This window comes from Zootoca vivipara, chromosome 16 (assembly GCF_963506605.1).
Source record: "Zootoca vivipara chromosome 16, rZooViv1.1, whole genome shotgun sequence".
NCBI classification, from domain to species: domain Eukaryota; kingdom Metazoa; phylum Chordata; class Lepidosauria; order Squamata; family Lacertidae; genus Zootoca; species Zootoca vivipara.
This window is the reverse complement of record NC_083291.1, coordinates 39,470,935-39,484,019: the sequence shown is the minus strand read 5'-3', so window position 1 is coordinate 39,484,019 and position 13,085 is coordinate 39,470,935. Positions and strand designations below refer to the sequence as shown.

Here is a 13,085-nt window from a genome sequence, read left to right as displayed (position 1 = left end):
CTCCCTTAACCGGTCACGGGCGGAAGAACCGAAACAAGCAGGATTCCGCGCATGACCAAAGCAAGATGGAGGAAGCGGCATAGTAATTGCTCGGAATGACTACTTTCTAGGTGCAGTCTGATTGGGTGCCGAGGAGGGCTTGGGTGGTTGCCTGGTAGGGGTGGGACCATGGTGCAAAGCTGTGCGCTTCGATTGGCTAAGCAGCTTCCCCCTCTTCTCTTCGCAGCCATTGGTTGTGGGGCGGAGATGGACGCGTGCTTTCCGGCGCCGCTCCGGTACCAGCCTGTGTTCCGGCTCTAGAGAGGGCTCTGGGGGTTCCGGCCGCATCGTGGGCTGAAGGAAGAGCGCCGCCGCCGCCACCACCATGAACATCCGGAATGCGAGGGTTCGAGCCCCGGGGTCGCGGGGCGGGCGGGCGGGCGTGGGCGGCGCAGCGGTTGGGCTTTGAGGCCTGAGGCTGCGGCTTAAGGCCTTTCCTTGAATGAGTTGGAAGCGATCCCCAGAGGTCATCTAGCCCAGCCCCCTGCAATGCAGGAATCCTAGAGTCATAGAATTGTAGAGTTGGAAGGGATCCCCAGAGGTCCTCGAGTCCAGCCCCTTTCCACGCAGGAATGACCGCTAAAGGATCCCGGGCACTTAGAACCTGCCCCAGGGAGGGTCACATGCCAGAACCGGGCTTTGCGTGAACTGCTTTGTCCAGACAAAATCGACCTTGCCGCGAGGATTAGGTGGAGCCTCCAAGGACAGGAGCAGTGCCCTGCTGGGCACCTGGGGGACAAGATGGGGTAGCCGCCACCCCCTTACGGCCCTTTGCTCTGTGAGCTTCCGGAGGCACCCCGGTGGTTGCTGTTAGAAACAAGATGAGATCAGCTTAGCACTGCCTTTGGCATTGGGAAATATAGACTGCTCCAGAATAAAGAAGCTCTGTTTGACTGCTGAAGGAAATGGGTACTGGTAGTCAGGTTTGCGGGTCAGATTGATTTGGCAAGACAGCCCTTCTTAAATGAGGGAGACTTGTTTCCAGTAGGTGAACAGCCAGGTGGAGAGAATAGCTGTCATGTCCTACTTTGTTAGTTTTCCAGATTAGCATCTCTTATTTCAAGGCACAGTGCCTCTGAATAAGGAGGTTCTATTTTGCCATGACACAGCAAATGTCAGTCCTACTGGGGAGGGGAGGAGCTGTGAATGGGTGCATCTCTCTCTCTGCTCTGTTTCAGTTTTTCTTCCTTTCCTCTGCTCCAGCCCGAGGACCTGATGAACATGCAACACTGCAACCTCCTTTGCTTGCCAGAGAACTATCAAATGAAATATTACTTCTATCATGGACTCTCCTGGCCCCAGGTAACTCTGTCTACATACTAGTGACTTGAAAGTTGTGGAGAATAATGGGCAACCTCAGTCCTTCAAAGAGACCTTGATTGCAAATCTGCTACTCCCTTTACCACCACCCCTCTCCCCCGCCTGCCACCCTCTCTCTCCCGCCCCTTTGTATTGGCAACTGTGGTGCTCCTTCTGACCCAAGATCTCCTGCTGGCCTCCCACAGCCTTTGTCTGGGAGCTGGGCCTCTAGCTTCTGGGAGACGGCCATGATGCCTCATATGTGACAGGGCGAGTTTTACCAGCCTTCCCCAGCTTTAATTAGCAACATTTGAGATTTTGTCAGGATCTTTTGGTTGCCCTTGGTGGTTTTGTCATGGAGGCCCAGCCTGGGCCTGTGGCTGAGCTAGCTAATTAACACTTGTTACTCTGGCATGGCATTGCAGGTAGGGAGGTCTGTACCTCAAGCCCACCATAAACACACTGGGTGGCCTGCCCAGGTTGCTCCCCCGATGGTGTCCCTGGGGCTGCAGTGGTTGTTCTTGGCTGTTCTATTCCCACATAAAGTCAACTCTTAGCTTAGGTGGGGGTTACTTTCTGGGGGTAGCACATAAAGATGAAATTGTGCATAGACCAAACAGACACTCCTTCCACCTCCGAACACTATCCCAAGGTGAGTGCAATAGTGGTTGGGATTGTCAACATTCCCACCTCCTGGGCACCCACTCCCTTAAAATTTTTAAATATATTTTTCAGCCAAGTGCATAAAGCTGAATTCATGCAAATTAAACGTGCTTAAGTTGCGAGTCAACTGTATTTCCGTCTTGCCACTTTGGGGACTGACAGACATATTCTCAACATTTCAGCCTGTTAAAGCGGCAACTTTCTGTCTCAACATCCACGCTCACTCCCATATGGGGATTATAAAAATGCTGGCTTGTCTGACAGGGTTGTTGTAAAGAGTAAGATAAAATTCTATGCCCTCCCCAACCAATTAAATAATATATTTGAAGTGCTTTGATTACCCAAAGCACTGATTTATAAATGCTAAGTACATAGTATTTAGGGATGGGCTCAAGCTTTGTGGTGGCTAGATGGATGGGATAATCTATCTATTGCTTTGCCTGTGGAACAGGCTGCTCTTTGATCCTGCTTGGACAAGAGCCACGTTTCCTCTCGGCACTGCTGCCTTCTGCCATGCCTGTGGGTGGCTGTGCTGCTTCTTCCCCAAGAGAGCCTACTATGTTGGTCTAACTGCCTCCTTGCTCTCCCCCAGCTCTCCTACATTGCTGAGGATGAGAACGGTAAGATTGTGGGCTACGTGCTAGCTAAAATGTGAGTAGAATCATTTATTTGCATGGCTTTGGTATGCCTCTGTATATTTGCACTGTATCTCTTGCACTGCAGCTTCACAGGAGGCTCCAGCATATGCTAGCAATACACATATTTTAAAGGGTATATGCCTCTCACTTCTTCCCCTTTGCTGACTAGTCCTGGCAGTTAGGGGAAGAGGGAATTCGGTGGCATAAGGGTGGGCAGTGAAGCACTCTAAATTCCACTCTTGTGGATACCTTGAAGATCCCCCAGGTGAAAATGCCTCGGCTCCAGGATGGCGACTGATATCTCCACCATCTGGCTGGCTGGCCACAGCAGCATACCCGTGTTTCTCATATTATAAGACACGTCTTATATTTATTTTTTCCTCAAAAAAACAACACTATGGCTTATTTTCAAGGGATGTCTTATTTTTTTCCTCCTCCTCCTGCCGCGGCCGGCATTGCTGCTGCGCCTATCACTATGTCTTATTTTCGGGGTATGGCTTATATTCCTTGAATGCTTAAAAATCCTGCTATGGCTTATTTTATGGGTATGTCTTAAAATATGAGAAACAGGGTATTTTTGTTGCTGCCACATTATGGTGCGAGTCACCTGGCTTGCATATTGTAGCTCTTCAGCAGACGACTCCGCATCTTTTGTAGAGTGTTATATACCACTGTACATCTTTTGTCTCTCTGAGGCTGGGCTGGGGTCCTGTGGCAAGCAGCTGTGCTGAGGTCAAATTGGATAGATATCAATGCAATGAATGAATGAATGAATGCATTGAATGTGTGGCTGCTATTGCAACTACTAGGGAAACAAAAAAGTTATTTTAAGTTTATATTAAGAAATAGTGTCCAGCTACACAGTATTGTAAAATATCGTGTTAACTAAAACAGATTTGAATGGATTTTACAGTATTTTATTATTATTATTAAGACTGATGTAGGATATTTGATAGGACCAGCAAGCAGGTAGCTCAGCTTTTTGCATATTTCTGCTCTTGATGTTTGAACAGGAGTAGCTACTTTTGCTAAAGTTTCCCTGAAGTGTGTGGTATAATTTCATTTTGAAACTGGTATAGCTGAGACCTATATCTAATGCTGAACTAAACCTAAACTTTTAGAAGTATTTCTTCTCTCTCATCCTGTTTAGTCCTGATTCAGACATTAATTTAAAATGATTTAATAACGGGCTCAGTTACTTTGAACATGTAGATACATATTGGGCAGATTGATATTATCAACTATTATTCCTGCAAAGTAAGCCCGATTAGAGTGAATATAATGATGAATCAAGTACTTAACTAGAATAGTACCCTGTGCAATTGCTCAGTAAGAAATAAGCCGTTTCTTGCCTTCTTAAGTTTTCTGGTGTGGCTCTGTGACTGTGGTGACTCTTGGGGAAGAACCTTTAACTCGCATGGGGCAGAGGTGGTGGGTGGGCATCCCAAGGGAATGCCCCTCATGCTCCTTAATTCCATTCCTTCCTTCCTTCCCAGTGGGCTGGGAGCGGGCAGGCTAGTCCAGGCTCAAGGCTCCCTCCCAGCTATGGGCAAGATGGCTGGTCTTGGCACTGCCAGGTAGCTGCTGCAGAGCTTCTTCTGTCTGACGCCTGCCTGGAACAACTGGTTTGGTGAGCTGCAAGCAGGCCAAGTGGCTTCTCATGTTCACACTGCAACCTTGGACCTTCCTTGGCTAACTAGTTGGTGTACAGGGATGAGACAGCATGGCCACAGCAATGACTTCAGGCTTTGCTTCTGACCTCTGCCTCCCCTATTCTGAGCTTCCTGTAGCCATGTGCACCTTTGGAGCGTGGGCACCAGTTATCAGTGGCGGCTTGTGGGCCTTGGTAGATGCCCAACCAAGTTGGTCCACTGTGTAATAAGCCAGTCTGAGCTAGACTGACTGGTGAAGGCTTGGCATTCTAAATTTTCAAATTTGTCAAATAGCCATAAATATTATGGAAATACTTGGATGTTTTAGGGTGCCACCACCCTAAAAATGATTGGTATAAGGCCTGGAAGAAGCTGCAAGAAAACACTTAATTGCCTGATAGCAGGATACAATCAAAACTATATTCTTTGTGCAGTAAGTAGACCAAAAGAAGCTGCTTTTTGCTGTATTGGTAGTTGAAGGTGACACACAATTGATTTGCTGAGGAAATGGCTGAAATGGTGGAAGCGTTCTTGTGAAAACTCTGGCAAGAAATCTGGGGAAAACAAAAGCTCCAATGTGAGGTTCTGTATTCCACTTTAGCTATATTTCTGCTTCTGCCATTTCTTTTCTAAGAGAGCAGGAGTTCTTCTTCATATTTCTGCCAGGTTCCTTTCCTGTATTCTGAGGTGTCTTGTTATTGTTTTAGTCCAAACTGAAAAGGTGTGGAAGGAAGGGACTATATTCCAGGTGTTTGGTTTGTGTGATAAAGAGACTGGCATGGTGGAGAAAATAGTGTTGCAGTAGTGTTGGTCTTGATGCTTAGCTCGTTACGTTTGTGGGGTGTGCAAGATTGGAGCTGAACTGACACACTCAGTTTCTTTTTTTTTCTCCAGGGAAGAAGACCCTGATGATGTGCCCCATGGTCATATCACATCCTTGGTAATACTTTGGTTTCTATTGTTACAACCCCCTGGGCATGTTTGACAATTGAGATGTGGCAAGTAGGGAGCAGTGGCTTGGAAGGCTGGCCGTGTCTCCTCTCAGCAGGACTCAATCTTTTGTTAGGACGCCCCTAAGCACTTAAGCTGTACGGATGATGAAATACAAGGGGCAGGGGGGTTGTGAGAACTGCTGAGTGCCTAGGGATCGTTCTGTGAGAGCCTGAGCAGTAATTCTGGAAGCAGAAGCTGGAGGACAGAATTATTTGGTTCCTGCCATTCAGGTCAATGCCCAGAAGAGCCAGTTGTGCCCCCCTTGCCAGACAAAATATAATAATATATAACAACAACAAAACAACAACAACAACAACAACAACAACAACAACAACAACATATTTATACCCCGCCCATCTGGCTGGGTTTCCCCATCTGGGCATCTACCAAAATAGTGGCCATACGAGGAAGCGGGTTGCCATTTTGTTAAAACTTCCTCTACTGTCAATTCACTGTGATCTACAGACACTTGTGTCCATCACTGGAATTTGTACCACTGCACCAAACAGATGTTTGGCATAGCATTAGTGTAGGGCATCCCAGAACTTGTAAGTTCAGAAAGTGGCTTTGTTTGTGTGAGGGGAGGGGTGTCTTAAGGTAGAAAAGTTTATGGAATGTCTCTTCCTTCTGATGGCTTTTTGTCCTTCCCTAGGCGGTCAAGCGTTCCCACCGACGCCTTGGCCTGGCCCAAAAGCTGATGGACCAGGCTTCACGAGCCATGATTGAGAACTTCAATGCCAAGTATGTCTCCCTGCACGTACGCAAGAGGTGAGTCTCTCTCCCGCTCCCTGTTCATCTCCACTTATTTTGGCTTCCAAAGAATGTGCTATTCTTGTTACACAATGGTATTTCGGTATCAAGTTTATTGCTTATAGCCAAAGGCTGCCGCAATGTATACAATGCCATTCAGTAAAATATATACAAATTTGGTACAAAACTTAGAACATTTACATTATCAAAACATGACCTAATCAGCACAAAGCTATGGAAACACTTTAATATACCAGTTAAAACATTAAATAATAAAATTTATAAACTAAAATCATCACGTGGCCACTGATGTATTAAAAGAAATATTAAACAATACAATTGATAATTGTGTACAACTTTGGTGAGAAAGCTGCATCTTGGTATGGATGGGGTCAGATAAATTCATCTCCTTTACAGTTAATAGCTACCTCAGCAATATAATTTTTTGTAAGTTTCCTGACGGCAGTTGCAAAAAGTGCTGCACGCCAGATCACATATTTATCTGTGACTGCAAGGAGATAAAGAATCTTATCAGAAGGATTCTGGCCAGGGGACCTTGTCATTATAGGTGTCAAAAGCCGTTCTCTTGCATCACTGTATAAAGGACAACGTAACATATAATGCGTAAGGTCTTCTAATTCAGGGCATCCTCTAATAGAAACACGTTCATTTACTGGAATGCCTCTGTGTCTCCCATCTCTATAAGCAGAGTTTATTGTGTTTAATAGTAACTCTGTAAAAGCTTTCCGGAGTTGTACAAAAGTCAATTCATTAAAATATGTATGTTCGTGGGCCTCTCTAAGTTTAAAATATAAAGGAGTGCATGTGGATGAATACATGGAATTTAAGTCATTTTTAGTAGCCACTATCCTTATGGTACGTTTGAAAAAAAAAAACTGAGCATGTAGGGAAAGTTCTTTAAACTCAGACATTAAGAGATCATATTTGCCCATCAATTGTACAGTGTGATGTACCCAGTTTTTGAGGGGTAATCCATTCACAAGTTCAATCAGGCATTTTTTGGGTAACGTATTGTTGTCCATCTGTTGAACTCTGAACCAGTAGCAGAGGATTCTTTTATCTATTTGGCTCTCTATGCTCAGCATAACCATGGCGGAATGGGCATCTTTGGGAAGGCCTAAAAGAGCTCTTTAAAATGGGGGGTTCCAGACCAGAAATGTTTGAAGTACCCCAAACCTCTGCACCATTGATTTTGCTTTGTACACTGATAGAGCTGGATTGACTAGGTTTCCCCCATTACAAGCAGCAAATTTCAAAATAGCTTTTGCCGATTTAAAGGCTTGCAATTTAATATTGGACAGCTGAACGTCTTTACTTGGTTTATGATGTGTTCGTCCAGGTGCCAAACATACTTTTTGGGGCGCTTCCCAAATACAGTGACCTGTGTTTTATTGTAATTTATGGATAAGGCATTCCTCGTACAATATGAGCTTATTTTTGCAAGCAATCGTCTCGTGCCCACCTGGGTTCTAGATACAAGTACTAGGGCATCGGCATATATTAAAACTGAGAGTTTTTGATCAAGAATTGTGACAGGGGCAAACTGTAGGCCCTCCAATTCTTTAACTATAATATAAAAATTAAACAAGAAAGGCGCCAAAATGCATCCCTGTTTAACACCAGTAGTGGTCTTAATTCTTGTAGTGAGATGGCTGGCAAGATCCACCTTTACTTGTATCGATGTATCAGTATACAATGGTCTGATAAGAAATAATAGACGGCGATCTATATTTGTCTTTCCCAATTTCTGCCACAATGCGTGTCTCGGAATCGTATCAAAAGCTGATTTTAGATCAATAAAAGCAACATACAGTTTTTGCTTCAAATTATGGATGTATTTACATAGCAGAAAGTTCATCACAAAGCACTGGTCCAATGTGGATTTCCCTCTTTGGAAACCTGCCTGGGCTTCAGATATCACCTTATTTGTATCTGCCCATTCTTCCAGTCTCCCAAGGAGGAGTCTGGCATATAATTTAGAAGCTACATCTAACAAACTAATAGGTCTATAATTAGCGGGATTTTTCTTATCACTCTTTTTATATATTGGGGCAATTATGCTCAGCTTCCACCCTTCCGGTATGCAACCTAAGCTGTTAATATATGAGAAAAGTTTTGCAAAAATGGGTGACCAGAAATCTGGTCTTATCTTATAAATCTCCGCTGGGATCATGTCTTCTCCTGGGGCTTTATTGGCTAGTTGGTTTACGATTAGCCTCTTAATCTGGTTGGGCGTGATGTCTGGCCATTCTGGCAGTTCTGATAACTGAATGTGGTCAACTTGTGAGGGTGAGTCGGATCGGGGGACATATATTCCTGTAAAATATGTCACCCAGTCCTTTCCTTGGACTGATGCTTCTAGCGAGTAGCCCAGCCCATTTGTACCTTGGGTGACCAGATGCCAAACTTTCTGTGAGTCCTTTTGAAGTGCTGCATCTCCCAATGCTTTCCACTGTTGCTCATAATATATTTGTTTCTTGCTTGTAAGTAGTAATTTACACAATGGTTACTGTGCGCATGCGGCTAAGGGCAGGGTTGCCACGTTCCTACCACCACCACTGTTCCAAACACTTCATGGATATGCGCAGAGGAAGCGCCTGCCCTCCTGTGCAACCCGTCACAGATGTGTGGTTGTCAAGCCAGTGCTGCTTCCTCTTGCCGCCTTTGTCAGAAGCTGGCACCCAGTGGCTTTTGGCCTTCCTTGCCTTGGATTCCTTATTCCTAGAGAGGGAGCACTGGCTTCCTACCAAGCCCCCACACCTGCCTTCTCCACACAATCCCTTCCCAGGCTCTACCCCGGAGGTAGATGCAGTTTGCAGTAACTCTGTCCTGCTTGAGGGTGAGGGAGGGAGGGACGTGCGGGATTGATTGACCTTCTTGCAATCCCAAGTCTAGCCCCATGTTCTCTGCCGTCTCGGTTTACCAAAACTACCTTTCTTCTCTTGCTTTGCAGTAACCGAGCAGCACTGCACCTCTACTCCAACACACTCAATTTCCAGTGAGTACCAAGAAGGCAAGGTGGTCATAGTGGATGTTTGGTCAGAGCGAGAAGGAGGTTTGGATCCCTGCATGGTTGGCGGAGGTCACTGGGCAGCTTTGAGCAAGTCATTCTGTCTCAGCAGAGCTTGCCTCACCAACTCGTGTGGCTAAGGCTCTCTTCTGAGCTCTGTGAAGCTCTTCTGCTGGCAGGTGTGTGAATGTTGGACCCAGCAAGTAACCTGAAAGGCTCCAGTGACAACCAGAGATGGCTTGTGTTCCCCAAAGGTTCAGTCTCCACATCAACCTTTTTTTCAGCCAATAGCTTGCATTTTCTTCTGGACATCCATCCAGGGGCCACATGCCTATGATAAGAGGGGCCAGAGGCAAAGTGGGTGGAGCAACAAATGTAAACGTTACCTTTGCACCATAGGCTAGTTTCTGCACACATTCCTGTCCCTCCCTCTGCTCCAAGCAGGCAACCAAGGGGTGTTGTCAGAGTTCAATGATGCACACCCCAGCCAGGCCAAAATGCTTGTGGCAAGTGTGAAGCAGAGCCAGAGAGGGAGTACAGCCTGGGGACAGTGGGTGTGACTAGGGAAGAGGTATAGCCTGGAGAGAGACCTCAGGTAGAGAAGGGCCTTTTGGGTGCATTTGGCACTCAGCCCTAAGTTGCATCTGCTTGGTTTCCACCATGTGGCCGTAGCTTTCCAGGGTTCCAGCCAGGAGGCTTCCCAGCCCTTCCTGGAGATGCAAGTTGTATGCAAAACATGTGCTCTGCCTCCGAGATGCAACTCCTCCGTGTCAACCTGAATGCACAGCTTCAGTTGCTGGAAATGGGGTTAAACCAGGCACCCCCAAACTTCGGCCCTCCAGAAGTTTTGGACTACAATTCCCATCTTCCCTGACCACTGGTGCTGTTAGCTAGGGATCATGGGAGTTGTAGGCCAAAACATCTGGAGGGCCGCAGTTTGGGGATGCCTGGGTTAAACGATGTTTAAAAACACATCTGATTAAATTAGTTGAATCTCCTTTAGGGAAATTGAACAAATTTTCCAAGGCACTGGGGAAATCCCAGTGCTAGATATGAAAAGCAGGTTAGAAAAAAACATGGATCTTTGAAGGGTGTTTTTATGATCCCATGAAGGCTTTCCATCACCATTCTAACCTGCAAATCTTCTCAAAGTCTTATTCCCTAAGTGTTTATTCTGAGGAAGGGAAAGCATTGTTGCATTTGTCCGCCATTCATCTCCAGCCAGTGGCCAGCCGTGGGATGGTGGGAGCCCAGTCTATATAGTGCTTTTTAATTTATTTTTAAGTGTTCAAAGCACTTCATGTGCTCTCTCTGGATAATATGTACAACAACCCTGTGAAGTAGGCCAGTATTGTTACCCTTATATTACAGGTTGGGGGTCTGAGGCTGAGAGAATAGTCCCCTGCCTACAGCTGCCTAGTGAATTCATGGCTGAGGAGATTTGAACTGGGACTTCCCAGCTTGCACACCTGCCTCTTCTGCATTAAGACCAACTGTGAGCGTGCTTGGGGCAGGCTTCGGGGACTTGACTGGGGTGGTTTTTCCAGTGAGGCCAGCATGCTTGCTCTTCCCACTAGGATCAGTGAAGTGGAGCCCAAATACTACGCCGATGGGGAAGATGCGTACGCTATGAAGCGCGACTTGACACAGATGGCGGAGGAGGTGAGCACAACCCTGCTGGTGCCCTTAAGTGCTGGAGTGTGCGAGTCTTAGATCCCCCACCTCCGAGGCTGCTGCTCCACTAACGGCCCTTAAAAGGCAGTTCAGATTCTTCCACTGGTGTGGACTTTGGGACCCAGCCTGTCTCCTAGCTGTACATTACACCCATTGCATCAAAAGTGACCCATGTAAGCAAGGTGCTTGATGGCTGAATTCCAAACTACCTGGAGACAGACAAGGCAGCCTGCAAGAGGAAGTTGGAACCTCTGGCTGCCTTTCTTCATACCTTCTCAGCCTGTAAAAGCTGAGGATGAGATAGCAAGTAAAGCAAAACCTAGGCTGTTAAGAAGAGGGAGAATAGGGAATTGGGTGGCAAGGCTCCTCCTCCCTTGTCTGATGCCCTGTAACTTTGTTTTGTCTATCGGCCCCTTAATGTTATCAAGCACTTCTTTCTAGAGTTTAATTCCCCCCTGCTCTTTATTTTTAAGATAGGTAGGGAGTAAAGGAAAATCACCTTATACACATATACAACATAATAACATCAGAGGGGTCTGAATGCAGGTATCCTGTGAATCAACTGTGTTTGGCTGATCAAAGATGCTCATATTTTGACATTTGAAGGGACGTACCTGGCATGTCTTTCCCCTTCCTCCATTGAGGCCATTTTTGTGCACATCTTTTACTAATTAATTTCATAGAGTTCACTGGTCCTCCTTTTTCATTTCAGTTGCACAGATGTATTTTTTTTGACTGTGCGCCATATTTAGCATCTAGGAGAATGGAGCATTTGCGCTGAATCTGTTGGCATAATCCATTGCTGTGGGGCCTGCTGTCAGTTATTAGTGTGTGGTAAGATGATACTTGTATATTTTCGTCCCACACACTGGCCTGGTTTAATTCCTTTTTTTTAAAAAAGTCTGCCCACACCTATTTTTGGAGGTTTGTGTTCCTCCTCCTGCTGATCTATACCTACGCAAGAGTTCTCAACCAGATATACTGAGACAGACAAGTGGAAAACTGCAGCAAAGCTAACCTCTGCTTGCAGTTCCCCTCCATTTTGCCAGGTTATTGCTTGTCTGTTTCAAGTTCTTTGGAGGCTGTGTGCCTCCCTCTCCCCTGTGCTGGGGTGCTCATGTAACCAAATGGAAAGGGTGGAGGAGTTCAGTATCAGTAACCGTATTCATACCTACTCTCCTGTTGAGCTGATGGGGTTTCATGCTACTTGGGTTGACGAGGGTCTCACGGGGGTTTTCTGGATGTGCTTGGCAGATTGTTTAGAAAGGATGTTAGAAATGTGAACAGCAGCAAGCAACAACGAAAACATTTCCCCCCATAGCTGCTTTGCAGATTTTGAGGGTCATTTTTTTGGAAGGTGGGGCAGTGTCTGACATGACTGGGCTGTCTCCCGGAAGGAAAGCGCAAGACCTTTGTAATTCAGCTAAGGGTTTTGTGGATGAAAATTGCTTATCTTCCCAACACACACGTTCCAGCTAAAATGAGCACCTGTTCCCTCACAGCTGCGGAGGCAGGTGGACCTGAAAGAGAAGAGCAAGCACTCTGTCCTGGGCTCCATTGAGAACAAGAGTGGGGACCACAAGGTCAACCACGTTGGCGAATGCTGCCGGGATGAGAAATGCCCTGGGACTGTGGTGGGCACCGGGCCTGGGGCGGAAGACAGCGGCGACAGCAAAGATGTCAGCGAGGTCAGCGAGGCCACAGAGAGCACAGATGTCAAGGACAGCTCAGAGGCCTCTGACTCTGCCTCCTAGCGAGGGCTTTCGCCAGGCCACTCGCTGTCCAGCCCTTGAAGGATCTGGGTCTTTGCTTGCAGGTGTAAGGTCCCTGCAGGTGGTTTGGAAATAAAAGTTTATGGAACCAGAGGGCTGCGTGTGCTGGTATGGCTTATGTGTCCTTTCAGTGAAGCTTGCATAGAGAGGGAGCATGGAGGAGGCCCACAGCTCCTCTATATGTAGCCTAGTTATTCAGCCCCCCTCCTTCTGTATTTCAGTTGTATTTCTAGGGTTGCCCCCTCTTTTCAGAGAGACACCAACCTTTCAATTTCCAGTGGAAGTGGGAGAAAAGTGCTGAATCACATTTTAGGGTAACACTTTTTATCTGTTGATTATTGCCATGCCATTTCTGGGTTAGCAATGTCTGTGTCAGACATCTTTCCTCATTTGGCGTGGTGGTACACTTCCGGGGGGGGGGGGGAATCGATGCAACACCAACCCCACACAGCCCATTTGGCAGAAGGCCTGCAGAGAGTGCACACAGAGCCCTTCTGGGTTCAGGCAACCATAGAGGAAAAGACTGGACAAAGCACCCCAACTGGACAGAACATGCAGCAAAGCGAGTTAGAGG

At 46.5% G+C, this 13,085-nt stretch overlaps 1 protein-coding gene across 1 annotated transcript; it reads left to right on the top strand.

The window, feature by feature from the left end:
* The first annotated feature begins 52 nt into the window (after positions 1-52).
* Positions 53-12,842, top strand: NAA10 (N-alpha-acetyltransferase 10, NatA catalytic subunit). Its single transcript, XM_035141277.2, has 9 exons — positions 53-110; positions 227-385; positions 1,243-1,341; positions 2,594-2,652; positions 5,186-5,231; positions 5,937-6,052; positions 9,009-9,053; positions 10,643-10,727; positions 12,242-12,842. The coding sequence occupies exons 2-9, from the start codon at positions 365-367 to the stop codon at positions 12,491-12,493; spliced, it is 723 nt and encodes a 240-aa protein (XP_034997168.1). The 5' UTR covers positions 53-110; positions 227-364; the 3' UTR covers positions 12,494-12,842.
* The last annotated feature ends 243 nt before the right edge of the window (positions 12,843-13,085 follow it).